Source organism: Equus asinus, chromosome 2, assembly GCF_041296235.1.
Source record: "Equus asinus isolate D_3611 breed Donkey chromosome 2, EquAss-T2T_v2, whole genome shotgun sequence".
Lineage (NCBI taxonomy): Eukaryota > Metazoa > Chordata > Mammalia > Perissodactyla > Equidae > Equus > Equus asinus.
Window position 1 is genome coordinate 49,527,439 of NC_091791.1, and position 27,793 is coordinate 49,555,231.

Consider the following 27,793-nt stretch of genomic DNA (forward strand, 5'->3'; position numbering starts at 1 on the left):
TATAGCAACCTATACGAAAATCGTTACTTTATTGGTTAACACATATTTGAAATTGGAAAATCAATAAAAAGAAATTTTAATTTTGAACAAGCATATACATTGAAAAGGGGAGAGGGACACTATTTTTGATCCTGAGACAGCAACAAAACTAAAAACTATTCCAAAGAAGCAAATGGCATCAGAGGTCAACAGGCTGTGACCCATATTTTATTTTAAAAACATCTTCACCTCCACTAAGTGCATTGCAGAATCTTATCAACAATGGGCAGACAAGTTTGGAGAAACTTGAGAAAGCACATTTTCCATTGTGGAAAAAGTTCCTTCCACATCCATGAGGGCACGTACTGTTTTTCCCCTTCACTGGCGCCCAGAACAAAGCCTGGCACAGAGTAGGCACTTAATACTTAGTTAAATGAATGAATGAATGAATGACGCTAGGCTGCGAAGGCGGAGAGATTAGTGGCTGTCGCCCCGAAGCACATCTGCTGCCTTTCCAGCAGGCTGGCTGGCGTCTCATTCCCTCACCTTTCTTGCAGTTCTGAATTCCCATGTTTGCTCCTCCTTCGGGAAGGCTAAATTCTGTCACTAGACCCCGCCACTCCCCAGTTAATCCGCTTATTTCTCACACAGCGGAGGAACGTCGGGCGGAGCAAGCAGGGTGTGGGCGGCGAGGAGCCCGGGACCTTGCGGGGTCGAAGGGAGCCCGCCGGCTCCAAAACCCCATACAAAGGGTCTAGACCCTTATTTTTCCAATCTCTGATAAACAACCAACCTGCTCACTCTCACCTCCCGGTGCAGACGCCGCAGTGCCAACCTGGGCCCCGACTGACACTGCGAGAAGGAACAAGCGCCAAATCGCCCTCACCAGAAAAGAGGGCAAGGCGAGCGCGCAGCACCCCAGCCGCCCGCCCTTCCAGCGCGTTCTGCCGTCCGACGCCACACGCAGGGGGGGTGCAGGCACGGCGGCGCGAGGGCAGCCGGGGGCGCGTGCGCGCAGAACGGCGGGGGATGGGCAGCGCCGCGCGCCGGCAGGTGGGCGCGTCCTCTCGCGCGCGTGCGCGCGCCGCGCCTTCTCCCTTTCGTTCCCCGCGCGCCGCGTCCCCTCCCCGCCGGGAGCGCGCGCCCCCCGCCCTCGCGCCAGGTTCCTCTCAGTATCTCAGAGCCGCACGCGCCGCGGAGCTCCTGCCACGGCCGTCGCGTCGGCCGCGGCTCTCTAGCCCGGCGGCTCAGTCTCAGCCTCGGCGCCGCGTCCCAGGCTTCCTCCCCACCTCCGCCACACCCCTTCCCTTTCCCGCCCTTCTCCCCAACCCAGTCCTCCGAGAGAGTCTGGATACGAAGCAGGCGGGATTAAGAAGGGGCTTGGAAAAATGGAGGTGCCGCGCCTGGATCGTGCCCTCAACAGCCCCACCAGCCCCTGTGAGGAGGTGATCAAAAACCTCAGCCTGGAGGCCATTCAGCTGTGCGACCGGGACGGTAAGAGCGGCCGGGACCGTGAGGAGAGGGGCCGAGCCCGCGCCCAGGCGCCGCGGCCGCTCCGGCTCCGCTGACCCTGCCCGCCCGGGCGGCCGGGTCTTTTGTTGTCCCCTCTGTGCAAATAAATGCAGGTGGGGGCTCCCCTCCGCCCACCTTCCCTCCCCCAGACCCCAGAAACAAAAGGACCCCGGGGCTCTCGCGTTGGCGCGGAGAGTCGCCGTCGTCCGCGGCCGCGGTGCCCCCCGCAGTCCTCGCCCGTCTGGCCCGGGCCCGACCTGCCCGGCGAGGGCGCCGTTCCCGCCTGCGGCTCCTGCCCCGGACCAGGCGTTTCCGATCTTTGCCGCAGTCCTGATTTTTCTGGGTCTCCCGGTACCGAGGGGGAAATGCCCTCTGGATGTTTCTACCCCCGCCCCCGACACACACGCGCGCACACACACTACTTAGCATTCTCTGCCCAGAAACTTATCAGTTCCTTTCTCAACCTCCCGTCTTCAGATCGCCCAAATTTGGAAGTCTTTTGATCCTCTCAAAATGGTATTGGGATGACAGTTTTTTCGGTGAAGGGGCAGAAAAAAAAAAAAAAAAAAAAGAGTGCATTTCAGCACCAAGGACAGCCGCACGCTCCGTGGTTTGGGGCTGTGATTCAGAAACTGTCAAAAATCTGTAGAGGAAGTGGTCTAATATATCCGCTGTGATTCAGAATATGTGGCGAGTACTCACCCTTGTGTCTTGATATTATATGGCTTATTCTATTGTTAAAGTTGGCAGTCTCCTAAAGAAGGAGATTGATTGAACCCAGGTCTGAGCGTTAAAGAGAGAAGCTAGGACTGTGTGCAATATGGGTAGTTAAAGAGCTTCTGTGTTAGTTGGAGTAGTTGGAGAGTCAGTGCCATTTCAGTGATGTGGGATAAAACTTCATTTGTAAAGCAGTCATCTGATCAGTAATTGATTGGCCAAATATTTGTGAAATTGGACGTCTGACAGGAAAAACGATTTACATGTTGTCAAGATGACCCTGAACACTTTTGGTTATAAATGAAATTAATGTTTAACTGGATATGAAGACGATGATTTAAAAACATTTCTTAGCCAAGGTTACGTGGAGATACTAATATACTCACAATAAGGTCGTAAAATTTATCAGTATGTAATCCAAATAGAGAGCAGAGGTCTTGTTTCCAAAGTCATGTAAATGGTAATAACTTGGTTAGGCGTTGCTGTACAGTACGGTTTAGATCAACCGAACACTGAATTTCTATTTATTAATAAATTTAGAACATAGAAGAATTGCTCTTTGAAGCCAAAGCCACTTTAAATAATTTCTGAAACAGGTGTAGTATGGATAAATAAATACTCGTGCAAAATAAAATAAACTCTGCTTGTATTTCCTTTATCCGTAGACAATTGTGTTCACCATAGTAATAGGCGCACATATTTATGATATCTAAAAACATTCATCATTTTGGTATTCCGTATATAAGCTTTCATTGTTAGACTATAAAGATTATTTTTAATATACCTCATAGGAAGTCTTGTGGGTTTTAGTTTATACTTTCGTGAAATGACTTTTTTAAATGTGACTGTTGTAAATATTTTGATTTTCCTAGATCGGTTTGACAGAAAACCCAGAATCTAATACAAGTAGATTTCATTTTTATTTACTTCAGTGTTTTATCAAAAGCTCATTACTGTAATTATTGGAAATAGGCAATTCATGGTTGCTCCTCAGAACCCAATATTCTTAATACTTAAAATTCATTTGCCACATGTTTCAAAAATATTAGGGAAAATGAAGGGTCTTTTTCTTTTCTATGAAGTTTACAGAGTTAATGTAGAGCACAAAAATTAATGCTTCATTTACTATGTTCTCTTCTCCTAGAGTATGCTATTTTATTTTGGTAATATTTTTTAGTGGTTTCAGTTCACATTATGAATCCTTCAAAAGGAGCAAATTATGTAACATTTAATTTGAGGGGGTGTGCTGGCAGTATCTATGAAAATTACTACTTACTTGCAGACTTTTAGTTGATTCAACATAAATTGATTAAATAGGGTTTCGGTTTATAAAATAGCTTATACCAACAAATACAAAGAGCTAACTCTTAAAAGATGTGTAAAAATTTGGAAATAGCTTGTGTAGAGAAGTTGTTAAATGCTTAACTCTTTATTTTGTGACTCTACGTGTCAATTCCAAAAATGTTAAGTTGGTTTCACAGGAATAATTTAGAAGAGGTAATATAGTTGTTTTTACAGAACAATTTCAAAATGTTACGTTTAGTTTCTCAACTAGACCTTATTTATCATAATTTTATACTGAGAAATTTTCAGTTAGATGCTATTTGCTCCCTTTGCTTTCTTCCTTTCACTTCCTCTTGGATCTCATTACTTTGCTTCTGTAAATATATAACATAGAAAGATTAGGATGTGGCAGAAGATCTGTTATGTGCTTAAGTACATAATAAGTGCTATGTTTTCATAATTTTATGATCATAGAACTACATTTGTCTTGTTTGCTCGTTACTTTTCTCACTTTATTTTACTCCACTATTAATCAGGTGTTGGGAAAAAAATGAGACCAACATTAATTCCTTGGAAGTGGAATAAAATATAATAAGAGAAACTGTAATATGATTGTTAAATATACATTTCCTTTTACTCTCTCCACTTATAGATGTTTTTAGTTTTATAGTGTTTTACAGATTGCATCAACTAAAAGCTGTAGCTGTTGATGCAAGTAACTGTATGTCTTGTTTCCTTGGCTCTCCTCTTTTATGTTTTTTTTTCTGTCTGTTGCTTGCCTATATTCTTGTAAATTAATCTGTTTCCTTTATTAGCAACAATTCACAGTGTTTCTTTTTTTTTGTAGTTTCTCAAAGTATTTGATAATCCCTGACGAATATGGAACAGAGTCCAATGGTCATATAATTGGACCTTTTAAATAAGCAAGAGGTACACACACACATTATCTCATGTGTGCTTTTATCCTAGGCATGTGTGCTTTGGTTCCTAGTACATGGTCCCTGCCTAGATGTTACTTGTCGTTCAAAATGAGGATTCTGGATAGACTTCTGTTAGGAAGCCTCTGAAGATATGCTGTAGATCTAATAGTTTCTATAATCTCTACTGCAAGTAGAAGAGTGTTTCTGTTCCTTCATCTCTGCTGTGCTGAAGTATTCTCAAGTTGCATATATGATGTACTTTAATTGTAGCTTTTCAAAAAAGTTGAAGGATAAAAATTTCTCCTCTGGAATCATTAATAATATGGGAACCCATTTCCAGTTTGTTTCTTCACATATGTACTTCAGACCCTAACTGATCTGTGAGGAGACAAAATGACCCCCAACCCCACACATGGAATTCTATATTACTTCTACTTCTTTTCATCTTTTTTATCTTGCGTATAAATATATTGAAGGTTTCTTTTCTTGCTGAAAAGGAAGGCCTTATCTATGTGTTGCTTAACCTGCATCCAAGTTCCCTGCCCTCTTGTTGTAATAGTGAGGAAGGAAATACAATATTAATTTGTTGTAGAGCACTTAAATCCACTTCCAGCGCTTCCAAGTTTTGACAAGTATTATTTCCATGATTAGGGCATTTTATGACTGCCTAGATACAGTTTATGGAGTTTATGATGCTAATCAGCAAGGGAACGCATTTTAAAGAAATTGCACAGACAGAAGCTAACAGATTTCCCTCTTTTTGTCTCTAACAATGGTTTTGTGGAGGAAAAGAAAAAAGGTTTTCTCTTTTTTACACATTTAAAAAGATAAATTGCTTCAAATTCAGACTTTATCATATCTATTTAAATTATAAATAAGTTGAGACTTCCTTCTTTATGCTTATTGACATATGAATTAAACAAATTTTAACTTTGGAAACATAAAGTAACACAGAAATGCTTAGTAACACAGTGCTGTATTAGATAATCCTTAAAGATATTTTCTGAAACAGACATCTAGGAGGAGTACCCCTAACTATTACCTTTAATAGTACAATAATGTAAGGTAGTTATTGTTCAGTCTCACTGACATGCATATAGCATATTGGTAATACCATTTTAGAATCAGACAGACCTCTGACACAATATTGACTTGATAGATTATGTTGTTACCTTAGGCAAATTACTTAACTTTTCTTAGTATCAAGCTTTCTCATGTAAAATGGGTACAATAATATCAATCCTGTAGGATTGTGAAAATAATTAAATGAAGTATTACTTATATAGCATTTCTCACAATTCTTGACAAAAAGTACAGAATAATAATTATTATTGTAAATGGAATATTATTCTCCACATACCTTCTTGAGTTGAACTTTTTTTTGACCAATGTTTAGATCTTTGCTGTTTTTCATTTCAGTTGTTTTTTTGCTTAGCAAATCCATCTTTTGTCACTTCAGCATCATGAGTAGTCAGTAGAAACTAAATTTAAAAGAACTGAATTTTAAAAGAACAGTAAATTTTAAAATCACAGTTACAGTGCTCTATTCATTGCTTGTGTTTTTCTGAATCAGTAGTATCCTTGTCAGCCTTAATCCTAAAAGCTCTTTTTAGCTTCTGCTTCAAACCTACTATTTGCTGCATTTCATGTTCCTTATGACCTTGATACCTGCTTTGGGTAGGTATTTACATCAGAGCCCTTCTCTCTTCTTGATTTAACATTTTTTTCTTTATGATCTTTTTTCTAAGGATAGATCCATACTAGCATATGTGACCTCTCAATTAATTTCTTTGACCCAAATATGACTATAGAGATGCTGTAAACTTTTATTAGTATGAAACAAAACAAAAACAAAATTAAGCCAAAGGAAACAAACAAAAATCTTGAAAACCATCAGATCATGTTAAACCAATTCATATTCTTGGTAGGAAGTCTACTTCATTCCCAGAGAAGACTAGGAAGTTATTAGAGTAAGTCACATCAAAGGATATGTGACCAGACTCCCTCCAGTGGTAGAATGACTGATGTGTCATAAGTAGTAACACGGGCAACTTGCTTTGTTGCCTAGGTAAGCCAGTCAGAAATTCCCTCTATAGAACCCTATCTAGACAACTTTCAAGTCACTTGGCTTATCACTACTGATATTGCCCCGGCATTTAGGCCCAGTCTTGATTTTTCCTTTAAGTTATGTGTGTATAGTTTCCTGATTACTTTTATGTTTTATCCTGGGCTTTGGTAATAACAGCAGCTGCATCAGTTACTGCAGTAAGTATAATCTTTCTAGTTTCTGATTTTCCTTCTCTGCCCTTAGTTGATGAATAATTTAAGCTTTGCCTCTTTCTTGGGTTTGTTTTCAATTTCTGTTAAATTTCTCTGTAAGAATCTTTTGATTGTTTATTAATTATTTAGATTTTGTTTTTAGTACTCCAAAGCATTTGCCTCATTCTTTAACTGTTTAATATAAAATATTTTATTTTTACTAGACAGTAGACTGTCTTATTAAGCAGGCTATATTTTATACACATACATTTGAGAAGTAAAATCAGTATTTGGGAAAGACTTCTAGCAGAAGTGTATGGAAGAGTTGAGTCTTAGTAGGAGAACTAGATAGCAGCATCAGCATGTTCTCTCTATGGAAGGATAGTGAGTGGCAAAAGAAATCCAAGAATAATTACCAAGAATTTGTGATTAATTGAATTTTCAAATAAAATGGAAAATGATCAGGAGTAACTTTAGGAGTTTAATTGTGGGAAATCATAAGACTCATTGACAGGAAAGAAAAAAAAGGAGAAAGGAAATAATACTTAGACATCATGATGACAGTCTTTTACATCTCACATTTTAGGTCTCATTAGACATCCAAATATGGCCTAAACCCTTTCCGGGGCACTTCCCTCTCTCACAGAAATCGTGTTCCCAGAACAATATCATATATATACTCCCTTCTTACTAGTTTTTCAACATGGATCCTCACAAGAGAACCTACTTACATTCTTTTTAGACTCTTTTTTTTTCCTTGATTCCCATTCTCCAAAGGCTACTCATAGTCCAGTGATGATATTTTGAGAGTCATTACTAGATAAAAACTAACCACTTGATTACTTTATATGGGATTGTAAAATAGAGATTTTTGAATCATCTGAATAAAGGTAGTTTTGGAGTTCAGGAGACTTTTCAGAGAGATTTAGTATAAAGTGAAAAGAACGTTTGTGTTAAGACATTTGGAATCTAACAATAAGAGACTCTCTTGGAAACTTATATTAAAACTTATAAGGGCCGGCCTGGTGGCATAGTGGTTAAGTTCACGTGCTTCACTTTGGTGGCCTGGAGTTTGCAGTTTCAAATTCCCAAGCACTGGCTGAGGCACTGCTCATCAAGCCACGGTGTGGCAGCATCCCACATACAAATTAGGGGAAGATGGGCACAGATGTTAACTCAGGGCCAGTCTTCCTCAGCAAAAAGAGGAGGATTGGCAACAGATGCTAGCTCAGGACCAATCTTCCTCACAAAAAAAAAAAGAAAAGAAGAACTTATATAAACTTATATTTAGCAATTCCTCCTGTGTTCTGGGGAAAAGAGTTCTAGAATGAGGAAAGAATTGTTCATAGAACTATGTATGGAGACTAGAACTTAGGTGAAAAAAGGGAAGGTTAGGATTTGACTTCAGTTTTAGAGTGACCTCACATGAGCTTTGTGTCTCACCCCTTGAAGGAAAGGAGTGATCACATGCTGGGGAAGGCCGACTTTGAACCCCAAAGAGGAAATAAATCTACGTTCCAGGTTTGTTAAAAATGCAAACAACAGCTCTGCATTTTGAAGCTGCTGAATAGATGTGAGTTGAACAAAAAGCATCATACTCTGAATTATAGTTAGTTTTGTTTGTGATAATATGACTATTTGGGTCAAGTTGGTGGTTCATTTTAAAGGGGCCGCTCTTTGGGGATTTTTGCATATATACTATTTGTTGTAGTGGTTGTGGCAACTAGTGTAAATAAATCTGTCTTTTGTTTTCTATAGCCTGTGGGAGTGTTGCTATCTAAAAATAGTATGAAAGGCTTATAGCTTCCCTAAATATATGCCATTAAAGACAAGGCACAAAAAAATTTTCAATACATTACATAGTTACTTTGATTTTCTTGAAAAATAGTGTCTCATCTTCTGTAAGTCTACGTGTTGGTGAATCTCTCAGTCTTTAAAATTTTAAAAGCTGATAATAAATGGAAACAAGAATGACAGTTTTTGAGCATCTACTATGTGATAGGTTCTTAATGATTTCATTTTAGCGTTAAATCTATGATGTAGAATAGGGATCAGCAAGTTACAGTCCTTGGGCCAAATCCGAAAATCTGCTGCCAGGTTTTGTAAGTAAAATTTTATTGGAACATGGCCATGCCCATTAGTTTATACATAGTCTGTGGTTACTTTCTTGCTACAGTGGCAGAGTTGAGTAGCCATGACAGCAGACCACATAGCCCACAAACCTTAAAATACTTATTATCTGGTCCTTTATGGAAAAAGTTTGCTAACTCCTTATGTACAGATTGAGAAAATAAATTAATCTCTCTTGATAGGAATAAAAATATTGAAGAAGAGTTTCTGAAAAAAATTGTATCATCATTTTGTTTTTATATATTACCAGAGTTTTGATATTATGTGGGTCAGGCAGAGAGCTGGAGAAAGCTGAAAAACCTTACCAGGCAATAGGCCAGCTCTGTGTGGAGTCAGTCAAAGCTGGGTAGCTGTCTGTGCCATTGTGTCTGATGGGCAGTGAGACAAAGAAGTCCTAATTTTAGCTTGAAATCTAGTCTTCAGATAAATAACTTTAGAAAGAAATGCTAGTTGTGCATGAGTATTTCCAGGTATGCTTACACTTCTATTAATAGATAATGTTTTAAAGTGTCCAAGATGATGATGTGAACTTTGAGAAATATGGACAGTTATATCAGTAAATATTACAGGAATTTGTATATATAACGTATTCTTCCTTTAAAACAAATTCTCATTGAAGAAGAGTTAAAGTCTTGCTCATCTTCTATCTTCCATAGCCTAATGTACTGTTTCTCAATCTATCTGTATGTTTTTTGCAATATGTAATTTATCACTGACTGATACTTTACAAAAAAAGTAATAAAAATGAATTATTAGAAAAATGAAATTTAAAAGATCCAGAAAGATTCAACAGAAATAAAAATCAGTAAAATTCCTATGAAGTTTCTAAAAGCTTAATTCTAATTTTTATATTTATCTCATCACAGATTAGTAAATAGTTTGCAGGCCACACTTGAGTATACTAACTAGAGGACAGTTTCATTCTATTCTTATTCAATGATTAATTTTTAGGTACTAAACTTAACTAGTTAATATTCTCACTTTGTTTCTTTTTGTTCTTTTACTTGCTGGTATTTTTACTATTTATTTGTACATGTATGCCAACTTTAGAAGAATAGGAAAAAAAAAGAATCCAAGAATGAATATAACTTGGATCCTACATTTAAAGGATTCGCTGGCATTTAGGTAGACAATATATTTAAATAGATAAATATAATTTGTGATAAGTACTATAATAGAGTATAGAAAAGAAAGTGGTTAATTTTGTCTTGAGTCTCTCAGATGGCTTCACAGAGGGAAGCAACATTTTTTTCTGGGTATTAAAAGTAAAATAAAAATTTACCAGGAGAAGTGAGATAAGGGCGTTTCCGGCAGAGCTAAGGACATATATAAAGGCATAAAATCATGTATGTTCTAGGAATATATAGCATTTGGTATTGCTGAAGATAAGAAGTGATCTTTGTGCAAAAAGAAGCTGAAAGCTAGGGCTACCTAGATTATGCCATGATTAGGAGTTGGATTTATTTATTCTGAAATCTTGTTAGTAGATTACAAACTTTCTAATTTGTAGAGACTCTAAAAAAAAAACACACCAGCATTTTGCAGAACTCTAAAAAATAAAAGTAGCATTTTATTAGTGTACATTTATCCTGTAATTTTAAACTTGTAGAGTTTTTTTTTTTTAAGATTTTATTTTTTACTTTTTCTCCCCAAAGCCCCCCAGTACACAGTTGTATATTCTTCGTTGTGGGTCCTTGTAGTTGTGGCATGTGGGACGCCGCCTCAGCGTGGTTTGATGAACAGTGCCATGTCCGCCCTCAGGATTCGAACCAAGGAAACACTGGGCAGCCTGCAGCAGAGCGCCGCGAACTTAACCACTCAGCCACGGGGCCAGCCCCTGTAGTGTTTTTTAAATAAAGTCAATCAAAGGGTATAATGAGAAGTTAAAATTAGCAGTTATGGGGGCTGGCCCCGTGGCCGAGTGGTTAAGTTCGCAGGCTACGCTGCTGGCGGCCCAGTGTTTCGTTGGTTCGAATCCTGGGCGCGGACATGGCACTGCTCATCAGGTCACGCTGAGGCAGCGTCCCACATACCACAACTAGAAGAATCCACAACGAAGAATATACAACTATGTACCGGGGGGCTTTGGGGAGAAAAAGGAAATAATAAAATCTTTTTTAAAAAAAAAAATTTAGCAGTTATGCTTGACAGTTGCTGTTTTATATAGAGAGACTCAAATCCACTTTTTTTCTGTATTTTATTTTTATTGCATTGTGCCTAGGAAATTCCGGTTCATACAGATAATTAGTGGCGCATGGTAGTTTTTAAACTCATTTTGCCTTCTCAGGAAACTCTTCAAATAAATTGATCCAGACTTAAAGAGAAATGGTAAGATTTTCTTTTTCCAAAGTTGAGTCGAAGAGTAAGTGTTCCTTTTGGAGTGAGGTGGTAGAACTGATTCATCAGTCAGTTCATTTTTTCCTTGTTCTGTGTGAAAATAATGTATCTTGTAATATCATGAGATATTCATTGATAACATTAAAAAGTACGCTCAAACCTTTGTTAAAATTTCAGAACACTTGAATTTATTTTACTTGCCTGATAAATCTTAACTCTAAGGGTCAATTTCATTACTGACAATTTATCTGCATTTATAAGCTTGGTAACATCATGACTATTTTGTCAGATTGAATTTCTTCAGCTTATTAAAGAGCTGGATAATCAAATTAGTTTTGCCCCTTATTTATATTTGAAAGATGTTCATCAAAAGGGTTTTTAATTTATAAAGTATTTCTTTTTTCTTTTGAAATATTTATTTCTTGCTTCAGGACACCTACCTAAGTTTGGTATGAAAAATCAATTTTGAAATTTTCTATCCATAACATTACAGTTAGCTTAGAAAAAAAAAAACCCTTCAATTTAATCAATAGTCTACATGTGATTATCCAAAACTATTTTGAAATATCTTAATATCCAATCCTTTTTAGTAAACAATTACTATTCAATGAAAGCTGTCAACAGCCTTTATGGGAGCTACCACTCCTGAGATTTTTTAATTTTGTCTATTTCCCTTAATATATTTGTCCGAACATTTCTGACAGTTTAGTTGTATATTAAAAACTGATTTAGACATTAAAATTTTCTTTTCCATTGTATGTTGTTTTACCATCCTTGGATTTACCTGTTTGAAAAACTTCTGCAAAAGTAAATGGAGAGATCTGCTACATTCATATTCTCATCCAGTTAAATTGGAAAGATTTTACATAATGCAAACATTTGAATTAATCAAGTATATGTGGTGAATAGTTTTGTATTCTCTGCATTTTCAGATATGTACCAATGCTTTGTTTCAATTTTTTGTTAACAGTTTACTAATTTAACATATTTATTGCAATGTCAAAAATGCAGGATTTAATAAACTGTTTTTCCAGTTGTGTATGCTTTTGTTCTTGGTGACATGGTGACTTTGTTCTGAGCACTTTCTAATTGCCAGATTTATGCTAACTTCAGGCACAGTTTTTTTTTTTTTCCAAAATTATGGAATTTGTTAGGGACCATATCATTATTTGCAAAATCGTATTGTACGAAACCCAGTGAACTTCAGTTTTTATCACTGCAATGTAAATTCTACTGACAGATGACTGTCATTGAAATTTAGCATTGTATTTACCTTTAATGAAAGCTGCTAGCACATTTATTTCATTTTGAATATAGTTGCCAGTGTGGTCAATATTAGCTGAAAAATCAACTGGTACTAATTAATAGTAAGACTTTGAGATATCTTGAGCCAAATCAGTGTCAATACATCCATGTTAACATCCATTTAACATTCCTGCTTTTAAATAGGGATCCATTTCTAGTTTTATAGGTAATTGTTTCATTACCTATACTAAAAAAAGTATAACTCTATACCAAACTTAGAATAACTTCATCACAAATATAATTAGAGAAGTACACAAAACTCATAGTAAGCCCTTCTCTTTAATTTGTTCTGATGAGCTGAGGCCCAAACAAATGCACCTGAGCCTTGTCTGTAACTAATTGAACACTGCATGCAAGTACATAATATGTGTTTGTAAAATTTTACAAATACTTACTGACTTGAGTTAAAAAACAAACAAACATGAAACGTGAACAGAACCATAACTTTTTTATACATTGTGCCATTTTGTGCACTGAGGTAGCAGGCTAAGTTTTATTTTGATGTTTATACAAAACCACATAATACTTATAGCACAATTTAATGTATGCTATTTGTATTACAGTTTTAAAAATAGTTTAAAAATAATTAGAAGGGAAGTTAAATGATAATGTTTGCTGAACCCCTATTAAGGGATCATTAGATCTCTGTATTAAAAAAATTAAATTGTTAGTCAGAACCAATTTAAATCATTGGCTCTCAAAATTTATCACCTGGAGGGCTTGTTGAAACACACATTGCTGGACCCTACCTTTAGAGTTTCTGATTCATTAGATCTGGGTCAGAGCCCAAGAATTTGCATTTCTAACAAATTTCCAGGTGATGCTGATGTTGGTGATACAGAGACCACACTTGGACAACCACTGCTCTAGGTAGCATGACCAAAGAAGTTCTTAGGTAAGGAAGAGATATTACATATTTGGTTTTAAGAAATAGTACCCCAGCATCCATTTGTGGAATGAACTGGGACAATGAGCTCAGGAGTTTAACCACTTATAAGGCAATTAGAGATAATAGGACTGTTATGACAAGGTAGATAAAAAATTAGGAGTGGAATTGAACATTTATGAAGTAAAAATCTGTTGACTTCATGATTAAAGTAGAAGTGTGAGATATGAAAAAGAAGTTGGTGATAGCTAAATTTGCTAGATTGGGAAACACCAATAAATAAAGTAGTCGTTGGTTGGAGGGAAGTGAAGCAGTAGCCTTGACAACCAACTATTAAATCTTTTCTGGGTGACATCAGCATCATGGCAGAGTGAACTTGCCCAGGACTCTCTCACGTCCAACATACAATGAAAAGGGGCCTTCATACTCCAACAGAGGACATCCTAACACAGCACAAAAACGTCAGAGAGACACACAGCCACACAATGGAGGACAGAGAGGCTGGAGCCCCCTTCAGAGGAGCTGGAATGGGGTGCAAGAGAACTTTGCTCCTTCCCCTAAAGACTGAGATTGCAACCACAGGAGGATCCATGAGGAAATGAGAAGCGGGAGGGAACACTAGTTCGCGTGAACAAGGACTCCCTGGGGCCCTTGCAGCCTAGAGGGAAGCCCTTTTGCTCTAACGGGGCAAAAGCTTTCACGGGGTGGGGGTGGGGGGGGGAGTGACCTCATCAAGCCAACACCCCAGGAGACCAGACAGCAAGAATGAGAAAGCCCAGAGAGCGTGCAGGAGAAATCGCCCCACCCGCGACCTGCTCAGCGTGGCTCCAGCCTCTAGGATTAAAGCTGAAAGCAGAGGGCTCAGAATATTTGGCTCTTGACCTCCACCCAGTGGCGAAAGGTGGTAACTGCAACCAAATAATATCAGAATGTGAAAGACCTGACCCCCTCCTCTAACAATATCAGACACTACATCAAATCTCCAGACCAGAGAGAAAATGACAAGCACCCAGAATTCATTCCTGAGGACACAGAAATATGTAATCTAAATGACAGTGAATTCAAAATAGCTATCATCAAAAAACTCAATGAGATAAAAGAGAATATAGAGAAAGAATTCAGCGAGTCAGGAGCTACTTTACAAAAGAGATTGAAACTATAGAGAAGAATCGATCAGAAATATTAGAGATGAAAGACACAATGGAAGAGATAAAACAAAATATGGATTCCCTGAATGCTCGAGTGGACATCACAGAGGAGTATGTCAGCATAATCAAAGATAGACATGTTGAAATACTCCAGACAGATGAAGAGATAGAACTAAGACTAAAAAGAAATGAAGAAAGTCTCTGAGAAATATCTGACTCAATGAGGAAATGCAACATAAGAATTATGGGTATTCAAGAAGGAGAAGAGAAGAAGAATGGAGCAGAAAGCATGTTCAAAGAAATAATAGCAGAAAACTTCCCAAACCTAGGGAAAGAGAGGAAAATCTGTGTAGAAGAGGCTTCCATATCTCCTAGATTTCTCAATATAAAAAGACCTACTGCAAGGCATATAGTAGTAAAACTGGCAAAAATGAAGGACAAAGAAAGAATACTAAGGGCAGCAAGGCACAAGAAAATAACCTACAAGGGAACCCCTGTCAGGCTTTCAGCGGATTTCTCTGCAGAAACCTCACAAGCTATGAGAGAATGGAATGATATATTCAAATATTTAAAAGACAGAATTCTTCAGCCAAGAATACTCTATCCAGGAAAAATATCCTTCAGATATGAGGGAGAAATTAAAACTTTCCCAGACAAACTAAAGATAAGGGACTTCGTAGCTATGAGACACCCCCACACAAAAGAAATCCTCAAGAAGGCCCTCATACCTGAAAAAAGGACAAGAGGGGGAAAGGGGTCACAAAACACAGAGTAAGGAGATAAATAGGTAGACAGAATCAGAATAGGATAGCAAATACCCAACTATAGCATTAGGCTAAGGGGAAGAAAAACATCAAAAACACAGATAATCCTGTCATTTTAACCACAGACTCACAAAACAAGATGGAATAAGATATGAGAAAAACAACTTAGGAGGGGAGGAGGAAAGGGACTTAGTTTAGACTAAGGAAATGAGAGGCCACCAGAAAATGGGCTATCTTATACACAAGATTCTGAATACAAACTCAAGGTAACCACTAAACAAACAAGTAGAACAGAGACACAAATAATAAATAAGGAGAAAACAAAGAAACACATCATAAAAAACTACATAATTGAATGGGTAGACCAAAACACACAAGACAAGAAACAAGGGAAATGCAGGAAAACCAGAAAATGAGTGAGAAAATGGCAGCATTACGCCCTCATACATCAATAATTACCCTAAATGTAAATGTATTGAATTCTCCAATAAAAAGAAACAGAGTGGCAAGATGGATTAAAGAACAAGACCTAACAATATGTTCCTCCAGGAAACAGATCTCAGCTTCAATGACAAACACAGGCTCGGAGTGAAGGGGTAGAAGACGATACTCCAAGCTAATGGCAAACAAAAGAAAGCAGGTGTCACAATACCTATATCAGATACAGTAGACTTCAAGATAAGACAGGTAAAGAGAGACAAAGAGAGGCAGTATATAACGATCAAAGGGACACTCCTTCAAGAAGAAATAACACTTATAAATACCTATGCACCCAACAGAGGAGCACCAAAGTTCATAAAGCAACTATTAACAAACCTAAAAGAAGATATTAAAAATAACACAATAATAGTAGGGGACATCAACACTCCACTCACATCAATGGATGGATCATCCAGACAGAAAATCAACAAGGAACCAGTGGAATTAAATGAAAAGCTAAAGCAGTTGGACTTAATAGACATATATAGGACACTCCATCCAAAAACAGCAGAATACACATTCTTCTCAAGTGCGCATGGAACATTCTCAAGGATAGCCCATATGTTGGGAAACAAGGCAAGCCTCAATAAATTTTTAAAAATTGAAATAATAACAAGCATCTTTTCCTATCATATCATAATGCTATAAAGCTAGAAATTGATTATAAGAAAAAAGCTGAGAAAGGGACAAAGATGTGGAGACTAAATTATATGCTATTGAACAAGCAATGGATCATTGAAGAAATTAAAGGAGAAATAAAAAAATATCTGGAGACAAATGAAAATGATAACATACCATACCAACTCACATGGGACACAGCAAAACCCATATTAAAAGGGAAATTCATCACAATACATAGCAAACAAGAAAAACCCCAAATAAGCAATCTCAAATTACACCTGACTGAATAACAAAAAGAAGAATAAACAAAGCCCAAAGTCAGCAGAAGGAAAGAAATAATAAAAATCAGAGCAGAAATAAATGCTGTTGAAACAAAAAAGGCAGTAAAAAGGATCAAAGAAACAAAGAGCTGGTTCTTTGAGAAGATAAATAAAATTGACAAACCCCTAGCCAGACTTACAAAGAAAAAAGAGAGGGCCTGGCCCACTGGCACAGCGGTTAAGTGCACATGTTCTGCTTTGGTGGCCCGGGATTCGCCAGTTTGGATCCCAGGTGCAGACATGGCACCACTTGACAAGCCAGGCTGTGGTAGGCGTCCCAATAATGAAGTAGAGGAAGATGGGCACGGATGTTAGCTCAGGGCCAGTCTTTCTCAGCAAAAAGAGGAGGATTGGCAGCAGATGTTAGCTCAGGGCTAATCTTCCTCAAAAAAAAAAAAAAAAAGAAAGCTCAGATAAACAAAATCAGAAATGAAAGAGGAGAAATAACAACAGACACCACAGAAATACAATGGATTATAAGAGAATACTATGAAAAATTATATGCCAACAGAATGGATAATCTAGAGGAAATAGATAAATTCTTAGACCCTTACAACTTCCCAAAGCTGAATCAAGAAGAAACAGACAATCTGAATAGACCAATGACAAGGAAAGAGATTGAAACAGTAATCAAAAGCATCCCAAAGAATAAAACGCCAGGACCAAACAGCTTCCCTGGGGAATTCTACCAAACTTTCAGAGAGGATTTAATACATATTCCTCTCAAGCTATTCCACAAAATTAGGGAAGATGGAACACTTCCTAACACATTCTATGAGGCCAGTATCACTCTGATACCAAAGCCTGACAAGGACAACAGGCCAAGGGAAACTACAGGCCAATATCGCTGATGAACATAGATGCAAAAATACTTAACAAAATTTTGGCAACCCGAATTCAGCAAAACATCAAAAGGATCATACATCATGATCAAGTGGGATTCAGACCAGGGACACAGGGATGGTTCAACATCTCCAAATCAATCAACATGATACACCACATCAACAAATTGAGGAATAAAAACCACATGATCTTCTCAATAGATGCACAGAAAGCATTTGACAAGATCCAACAGCCATTTATGATAAAAACTCTTTAACAAAATGGGGATAGAAGGAACTTACCTCAACATAGTAAGGGCCATATATGATAAACCCACAGCCAACATCATACTCAGTGGGCAAAAACTGAACACCATCCCCCTGAGAACAGGAACAAGACAAGGATGCCCACTATCACCACTCTTATCCACCATAGCACTGGAGGTTTCGGTCAGAGCAATTAGGCAAGAGAAAGGAATAAAAGGAATCCAAATAGGGAGCGAAGAAGTGAAACTCTCAGCGTTTGCAGACAACATGATCTTATATACAGAAAACCCCAAAGAATCCATCGGAAAATTGATAGAAATAATCGACAACTACAGTAAAGTTGCAGGGTACAAAATCAACTTACAAAAATCAGTTGCTTTTCTATACTCCAATAACGAACTTACAGAAAGAGAGCTCAAGAATACAATTTCGTTTGCAATCGCAACTAAAAGAATAAAGTAACCAGGAATAAATTTAACCAAGGAGGTGAAGGACTGATAATAATGAAAACTATAAGACATTACTGAAAGAAATTGATGACATAAAGAGATGGAAAGAGATTCCATGCATATGGATTGGAAGAATAAACATAGTTAAAATGTCCATACTACCCAAAGCAATCTACAGATTCATTGCAATCCCAATCAGATTCCCAGTGACATTCTTCACAGAAATAGAACAAAGAATCCTAAAATTCATTTGGGGCAACCAAAGACCCCGAATTGCTAAGGCAATCCTGAGAAAAAAGAACAAAGCTAGAGGTATCATAATCCCTGACTTCAAAATGTACTACGAAGCCATAGTGATCAAAACAGCATGGTACTGGTACAAAAAGCAGGCACACAGATCAGTGGAACAGAACTGAAAGCCCAGAAATAAAACCACACATCTCTGGACAGCTAATCTTCCACAAAGGTGCCAAGAACATACAATGGAGAAAAGATAGTCTCTTCAATAAATGGTGTTGGGAAAGCTGGACAGACACATGCAAAAGAATGAAAGTAGACCATTATCTTATGCCATACACAAAAATAAACTCAAAATGGATCAAAGACTTGAAGATAAGTCCTGAAACTATAAACTCCTGGAAGATAATATAGGTAGTACACTCTTTGACATTGAACTAAAAAGGATCTTTTCGAATACCGTGTCTTCCCAGACAAGGGAAACAAAAGAAAAAATAAACTGGAAGTTCATCAGACTAAAGAGCTTCTGCAATGCAAAAGAAACTAGAATCAAAACAAAGAGTCAGCCCACCAATTGGGAGAAAATATTTGCAAATCATATATCTGACAAGGGGTTTAATCTCCATAATATATAAGGAACTCACACAACTGAACAATAAAAATAAAAACCTGATCAAGAAATGGGCAGAGGCTATGAACAGACATTTTTCCAAAGAAGATATACAAATGACCAATAAATACATGAAAATATGTTCAACGTCACTAATCATCAGGGAAATGCAAATCAAAAGTACACTAAGATACCACCTTACACCTGTTAAAATGGCTATAATCACTAAGACTAAAAATAAATGTTGGAGAGGGTGTGGAGAAAAGGGAACCCTCTTACACTGCTGGTAGGAATACAAACTGGTGCAGCCACTATGGAAAACAGTATGGAGATTCCTCAAAAATCTAAAAATAGGACTACTGTCCAACCCAGCTATGCCACTACTGGGTATCTACCCAAACAATTTGAAATCAACAATCCAAAATAACATATGCACCCCTATGTTTGTTGCAGCACTGTTCACAATAGCCAACACATGGAAACAATCCAAGTGCCCTCAACTGATGATTGGATAAAGAAGATGTAGTGTATATATATATAAATATACACAATAGAATACTACTCAGCCAGAAAAAAAGACAAATTCATCCCATTTGCAACAACATGGAAGGACCTGGAGGAAAGTATGCTAAGCGAAATAAGCCAGACTGAGAAAGACAAACACAGGATAATTTCACTCATATGTGGAATATAAACAAACACATGGACAAAAAAAACAGTTCAGTGGTTACTAGGAGAAGGGCTGTAGGGTGGGTACAGGGAGTAAAGGGGAGCACTTACATAGTGACAGTCCAGAAATAACGTACAACTGAAATCTCACATTGATGTAAACTATTATGAACTCAATTAAAAAAGTGATAAATAAATAAAAAATCTTTTCTGCACAAGTTAAGTTTCAGGTATCTGTGGAATACCTACATGGTAATGTCCAGAAGTCTGTTAGAAATATCCATCTATGTTTCATATGAAGAGAGTTGGAGGATAAAGATGAAAATTTGGTAGTCGTTTTCAAGCTGTTGTTCTGTTGCTCCTATTTCTCCCTCATCAAATGTTCCTTCCTTCATCTTCTAGTCAATCTTTTAGACCCATGTCAAATTATTGAACTGCTCAACAGAGTAAATTCGAATGCAGGTATGTATCTTTTTTGTGATGTCTAAAAGGAGCATTTGAAAATTAGTTACTTTTGATATAACTAAATTTGGCTTGGATGTGGTTATTTGAGGCAGTTAACATGGAAGAAATAATATTGACCTGAGCTCTGATAGATTTCTTCCCCTTGTTCTGCTTGAAAGAGAATTAAGCATATGATTTTCTTGTTTACTGTGGAAATACACTGGATTAATTTTTCCCCCCTTGTCAACGTAGTCTGCAGTGCATGAAATAAATGAACTATTGGAACTCAAATTAGCAGAAAGATAATGATACTAGAGCTTAAAGAAAAACTAAAATCTTTACCAAAACTATTTCTAAGGCTTTCTGTACTGGACATTTATTTCCAAGATTTTCTTTTCGCTTTGAACCTACTAATGTTAATGTTTACCAGGGTATTTATTGAATGCTAGCCTAAATAAGACATAGTCTTTTGCACTTAGTGTTTGGGTTTTTTGGCAGATTCTTTGTCTTTAAGCACAAACCTTCTATTTTATTATAGTTTTTGGGTAACTTTTTCAAGTTGTGCTAAGGCTGGGTTTTTGAGCCTATTTTTATATATTTTATTCTGGTGCAATTCAGTATGTCAAATATTAATTTCCCTGGAGCTTGATATAGCTTTTTTGGTTGTTATTTTAGTGATTAAAAAAAATAGACACCAGCCTGGTGCCACAGTGGTTAAGTTTCCATGTTCCACTTCAGTGTCCCAGGGTTTGCCAATTAGGATCCCAGGTGTGGACCTACCCACCACTTGGCAAGCCATGCTGTGACAGGCATCCCACATATAAAGTAGAGGAGGATGGTCATGGATGTTAGCTCAGGGCCAGTCTTCCTCAGCAAAAAGAGGAGGATTGGCTGTGGATGTTAGCTCAGGGCTAATCTTCCTCAAAAGAAAATTAAAAAAATAAATAAGGAAAGCCTAGTGACTAAAAAGCAGTGGTTCTGGAATTTACGGTTTACAATACTTGTTTTGATAAAAGCTTTACTCATTCAAATTCTAATGATAAAATTTACAGTAATAAAACTTGAGAATGGAACATTGATAAATGTTCCAAATATAATCTAGCCACCTCTATCAGAATTTTTATTCTGTACCATGTATTTTAGAAGGATATCTTCATCTATCTTCATCTATATGAATATTTCTAAGAGCTTCACCAATATTTCTAAAAGCTTCATATGGATCAACAATCATTGAACGTTTTCTTCACTGCCTTCATAGTAATTTGACAAATTTTTCTCTCAGTTTTTTTTGCCTGTAGTATTACTACAATTTTAATTTTCTGACATACAAAGACCACTTAGTTTCGTTATCGTGTATTAATATTGTAATGAAAATCTTAAATATATTTCCCTGCATGATGCTGTTTAGCACAATAATGTACGTGTATATGTGTGTATATTTACTTATTTTTATTGCACTTTAAAATGCAGATGTGCTGTCCGTTAAGAAAATTCGAAGTGTGAAATCTAAACTTAGAAAGCACGTTAGTCAGGGCATAGTTATTTTCCTTACAGTAGTGCTCTCTGTCATTTTTCTAGTGTTCTTAATTGTTTCCTTCAGAAGAAATTGACAGAAAAGGTAAAATGGCAGTGAAATGTAATACCAACTAAATTCTCTTAAACAATGGTTTCTTAAATTATCTCTGAAATTTTTATGAGGGGAGTATATACCAGACATCAGAAATTCAAAGATTTAACATTTTTAGATTCATCTATTTATAGGCCATGTCAAAGGTAGCTAAATTCTAATTGTACTGACAATGAAATTTCAAAAACGCTCTAGAATGCTGCTTTTGTATCATTTACCTATGAGTTTGCAAACCTTGTTGCCCAGCATTTCTATCAACATTTCTTTATTTTTTTCTTTTCTTTGAGCATACAGAACTCCTGTGAAATGTCAAAAACATTGTTTTTAAGTTAACAAAATGACTCCTAAGAAAGAGAAGTATGATGCTATAAGAAAACAGAAAAGAGAAAAAGGATTTTACCCAAAATAGTTTTTGTTAAATTAAAAAGTAGTTTTGCAAATTTTTTGCTTGACTAATGTTGTTATACTAACAATATAAGGTGTCATAAGTTATTTTGGTGCTAGAATTTATTTTAATTGCTTTTCAAATGATTTTATTTTCTTGTATTATCACTAATACTCTGTGAATGGCTTACTTCCATTTTTCCGTTGATCTCTACTACTTTTTATTGGGAAATTATGTGCTTTGTTTTTACAATGTAAGGACTCTCAAAAGTATTGTGTAAATGCCATGGGTATATTGTGTATGAACCCCAAAGGGCATAGCAGATAATTAATTGGGCCATGGAAGAAAGTAATAGAACTTCTATTAATATTTATTTTTATCTTATCTAAAATAAGAAAAAAATAACTTTGATTAATCTTATTTCTATAGATTAATACTTGGTATATCAAACTGTCATGTATATTGTGTGTATATGGGTTACTTTTATATAATTGGTGTATGGAATTGAGAAATGAAAAATATTATGTTTAGTAAGACACCTACTGATGCACTTTCTGCATTTTGGTGTATTCATTCTTGTGTGATATCTTTTCCAGCTGTGATAGCCCTTATAACCAGCTATCTAAATAAATTGAATTTAGAGCTAGTCATGTGACTTGTTATATCACAAAGTGTTAAACCAAGATTATCAAAATAAGAATACATGTTCATATACTTCTTTTATTAACTAATAAAAATAAATTAATTAAAAATATTATGCATTTTATCATTTTAAATTTCTATTTTGCCATAGTCTATAATGTTCATAATGTATTAGTATAGTAGTGTGTACAGTTCATAATTTATTAGTACAGTATAAAGAAATGACTGCACTTATACCCAACAATTTTTATATAGGAGTATAAAATCAAAAAAAAGTTTTAGTAAATGAAGTTTTATTATATTCATTCTATTTTTCCACATCTTTCTTTGCACAGCAAGGTATATCTGTAATAAATACATCCACTCAACATTTAAAGGTGGATGTTATGAGTACATCACATAGTTATATACACTTTATCATCAGAAATGTTTTTAAATGTATTTTTGTTGAGGTATAATTGACATAATATTATATTGGTTTCAGGTGCATAATGTAATGATTTGATACTTGTATATATTGCAAAATGATCAACACAATAAGTCCAGTTAACATCCATCACCATACATAATTACAAAATTTTTTTCTCTTAAAGAGTACTTTAAGATCTATTCTCCTAGCTACTTTCACATATGAAATACAGTATCATTAACTATAATCATCATGCTGTACATTACATCCCCATGACTTATTCATTTTATAACTGGAAATTAGTACCTTTTGACCTCCTTCACCCATTTCACCTACCCACTTACCCCCTGCCTCAAGCAGCTACCAATCTGTTCTCTGTATCCATGAGCTTGTTTTTTTTAGGTTCCACATGTAAGTGAGATTATACAATATTTATCTTCTTCTGTCTGACTTATTTCACTTAGCATAATGGCTTCAAAGTCTATCCATGTTGTGCAAATGGCAAGATTTCATTCTTTTTTGTGGCTGAATAATGTTCCATTGTGTGTGTGTGTGTGTGTGTGTGTGTGTATATGTATATATATATACATATATATATACACCATGCTTTCTTTATCTGTTCATCCACTCATGGACACATAGGTTATTTCCATGTCTTGACTATTGTAAATAATGCTTCAGTGAACATGGGGATGCATATATCTTTTCAAATTAGTATTTTCGTTTTCTTCAGATAAATTCCTAGAAGTGGAATTGCTTTTATTTTTAATTTTTTGAGCAAACTTGTACTGTCTTTCATAGTGGCTGCACCAATTTACATTCTCACCAAAAGTGCACAGTGTTTCCCTTTTCTCCACATCCTCACCAACACTCGTTATTTCTTGTCTTTGATAAATAGCCATTCTAACAGGGTATTAGATGTTAAAATAGTCATTCTAACAGGCTAATAAGATGGTATCTCATTGTGGGTTTTTTTTTTTCTGAGGAAGATTAGCCCTGAGGTAACATCTGTTGCCAATCTTCCTCTCTTTTTGCTTGAGGAAGATTAGCCCTGAGCTAACATCTGTGCCAGTCTTCCTCCGCTGTATATGTGGGCTGCTGCCACAGCATGGCTGATGAATGGTGTAGGGCCGGTTGCGGTCTGAACCCGCAAACCTAGGCTGCTGAAGCAGAGCATGCAGAACTTAACCACTATGCCTTGGGGCTCGCCCTCATTGTGGTTTTGATTTGCATTTCTCTGATAGTTGAGCATCTTGTCATGTACCTGTTGGACATTTGTGTATCTTCTTTGGAAAATGTTTATTTAGACCCTTTGCCCATTTTTTAATTGGAATGTTTATTATTTTGCTATTGAGTTTTGTGAGTTCTTTAGATATTTTTGATATTAACCCCTTATCAGATATGTGATGTGCAAATGTTTTCTCCAATTCGCTAGGTTAACTTTGTCATTTTCTTAATGATTTCCTTTGCTGTGCAGAAGCTTCTTAGTTTGATGTAGTCCCACTTGTTTATTTTTGCTTTTTTTACCTTTGCTTTTGGTGTCAAATCCAAAAAATCATTGCCAAGACCACTGTCACAGAGCTTACCACCTATGTTTTCTTCTAGAGTTTTATAGCTTCAGGTCTTACATTCAAATCTTTAATCCATTTTGAGTCCATTTTTGTGTATGGTGTAATATAGTGGCTCAGTTTCATTCTTTTGCATGTGGCTGTCCAGTTTTCCCAGCAGCATTTACTGAAGCTACTGTCCTTTCCCCATGGTATATCCCTGGCTCCTTTATGGTAAATTAATCAACCATATATGAGTGGGTTTATTTCTGGGCTCTCTTCTATTCGGTGGATCTATGTGTCTTTTTATGCCAATACCATACTCTTTTGATTACTATATCTTTGTAATGTAGTTTGAAACAAGGGAGTGTGATGCCTCCAGCTTTGTTCTTCTTTCTCAAGATTGCCTTGTTTATTCAGAGTCTTTTGTGGTTCCATACAAATTTTAGGGTTGTTTTTTCCAATTGTGTGAAAAATGCCATTGGAATTTTGATAGGGATTCATTGAATCTGCACATTGCTTTGGGTAACATGAACATTTTAACAATATTAATTCTTCCAATTCATAAGCATGGGGTATCTTTCTGTTTATTTGTGTCATCTTCAATTTCTTCCGTTAATGTTTTATAGTTTTCAGTATATGGATCTTTCACTTCCTTGGTTGAATTTATTCCTGGGTATTTTATTCTTTTTGATTCAATTGTAAATGGGTTTGTTCTCTTAATTTCTCTTTCTGATAGTTCATTATTAGTTTATAGAAATGCAACAGATTTCTGTATATTGATTTTGCTTCCTGCAACTTTACTGAATTTGTTTATTAGCTCTAACAGTGTTTTGATTGAGTCTTTAGCATTTTCTATATATAATATGGTCATCTGCAATAGTGACAGTTTTATGTCTTCTTTTCCAATTTAAATGCCGCTTATTTCTTTTTCTTGCCTAATTGCTCTGGTTAGAACTTCTCATACTGTGTTGAATAAAAGTGGCAAAAGTGGGCATCGTTATTTTGTGTCTAATCTCAGAGGAAAAGCTTTCAGGATTTCACTAGTGAGTAGAGTGTTAGCTGTGGGCTTGTCATATATGGTTTTTATTATGTTGAGCTATTGTCCATCTATACCAACTTTGTTGAGAGTTTTTGTCGTAACTCGATTTTGAATTTTGTCAAACACATTCTCTGCATCTATTGAGATGATCATATGATTTTAATCCTTTATTTTGTTAATGTGGTGTATCACATTGATTGATTTGCAGATGTTGAACCATCCTTGCATCTCTGGAATAAATCCCACTTAATCATGGTCTATGATCCTTTTAATGTATTGTTGAATTTGGTTTGCTAATGTTTTGTTGGGTTTTTTTGCATCTGTGTTCATCAGAGGTATCAGCCTGTAATTTTCTTTTCTTGCTGTATCTTTGATTTTGATATCAGGGTAATGCTGGCCTTGTAAAATGACTTTGGAAGTGTTCCTTCCTATTCTGTTCTTTGGGAGAGTTTGAGAAGGGTTGGTATTAATTCGTCTTTGAATATTTGGTAGAATTCACCATTGAATCCATCTGGTTCTGGACATTTGTTTGTTGGGAAGTTTTTGATTACTGATTCAATTTCCTTACTAGTAATCAGTCTGTTCATATTTTCTGTTTCTCATGATTCAGTCTTGGAAGGTCGCATGTTTCTAGAAATTTGTCTGTTCCTTCTAAGTTGTCAAATTTGTTGGCATATGATTGTTCATAATAGTCTCTTATGATCCTTTGTATTTTTGTGGTATCAGTTGTAACATTACCTCTTTCATTTCTGATTTTATTTATTTGCATCCTCTCTTTTTATTCTTGTCAAGTCTAGCTAAAAGTTTGTCAATTTTGTTTATCTTTCTGAAGAATCAGCTCTTAGTTTCATTGATCTATTCTAATGTCTTCTTAGTCTCTGTTTCATTTACTCCTACTCTGATCTTCATTATTTCCTTCCTTCTACTAACTTTGGACTTTGTTCTTCTTTATACTTCAAAGTGTAAAGTTGAGTTGTTTGAGATTTTTCTTGTTTATTGGTGTAGGCGTTTATCATTCCCTCTTAGTATTGCTTTTGCTCCATATCATAAGTTTTGGCGTGCTATATTTCCATTTTCATTTTTCTCAAGGTATTTTTTTATTTCTCTTTTGATTTCTTCTTTGACCCATTGATTATTCAGTAGCATGTTGTTTAATCTCCACATATTTGTGAATTTGTCAGTTTTCTTCTTGTACTTGATTCTAGTTTTGTAACATTGTAGTCGAAGAAAATGCTTGATATGATTTCAGTCTTCTTAAATTTATTAAGACTTGTTATGTGGCCTAACACATATGATCTATCCTGGAGACTGTCCCATGCACACTTAAGAAGAATGTGTATCCTGTTGCTTTTGGATGGAATATTCTGTGTATATCTGTTAAGTCCATTTGGTCTAACATGTTGTTTAAGGCTGATGTTTCCTTTGATTTTCTGTCTGGATGATCTATCCATTGATGTAAGTGGGGTATTAACATCCCCTACTATTGTTGTATTGCTGTCTATTTTTCCCTTTAGGTCTGTTAATATTTGCTTTATATATTTAGATGCTTCTATGTTGAATGCATAAATATTTCCAAATGTTATATCCTCTTGTTGGTTGACCCCTTTGTCATTATGTAATGCCCTTTTTTGTCTCTTATTACAGTCTTTGTTTTATAGTCTATTTTGTCTGATATAAATATAGCTACTCCAGCTTTTTTGGTTTCCCTTTGCATGGAATATCTTTTTCCATCCATTCACTTTCAATCTGTGTGTGTCCTTAACATCTGAAGTGAGTCGCTTGTATGCGGGATATAGATGGGTCTTGGTTTTCTTATCCATTCAGCCACTCTATGTCTTTTGATTGGGGAGTTTAGTCCATTTACATTTAAAGTAATTATTGATAAGTATGTACTTATTCTCATTTTGTTAATTGTTTTCTGGCTATTTTGTGGTTCCTCTCTGTTTCTTCTCTTGCTTTCTTCCTTTGTGGTTTGATGACTT

The 27,793-nt window shown here is 36.2% G+C and overlaps 1 protein-coding gene across 4 annotated transcripts in view; it reads left to right on the forward strand.

The window, feature by feature from the left end:
• The first annotated feature begins 1,081 nt into the window (after positions 1-1,081).
• Positions 1,082-27,793, forward strand: part of PHYHIPL (phytanoyl-CoA 2-hydroxylase interacting protein like) — a 66,415-nt gene continuing 39,703 nt past the window's right edge. The window contains exons 1-2 of one of the 4 annotated variants that reach the window (XM_070488095.1): positions 1,082-1,473; positions 8,124-8,244. Coding sequence is in view for 1 of the 4 variants with exons in the window: in XM_014833393.3 (XP_014688879.1) it covers positions 1,368-1,473 (106 nt within the window). In the remaining 3 variants the exon portion in view is untranslated. Of the gene's footprint in view, positions 1,474-6,429; positions 6,678-8,123; positions 8,245-27,793 lie in introns of those variants that run through there. The other 3 variants (XM_070488100.1, XM_044755252.2, XM_014833393.3) reach the window with 3 other exon arrangements.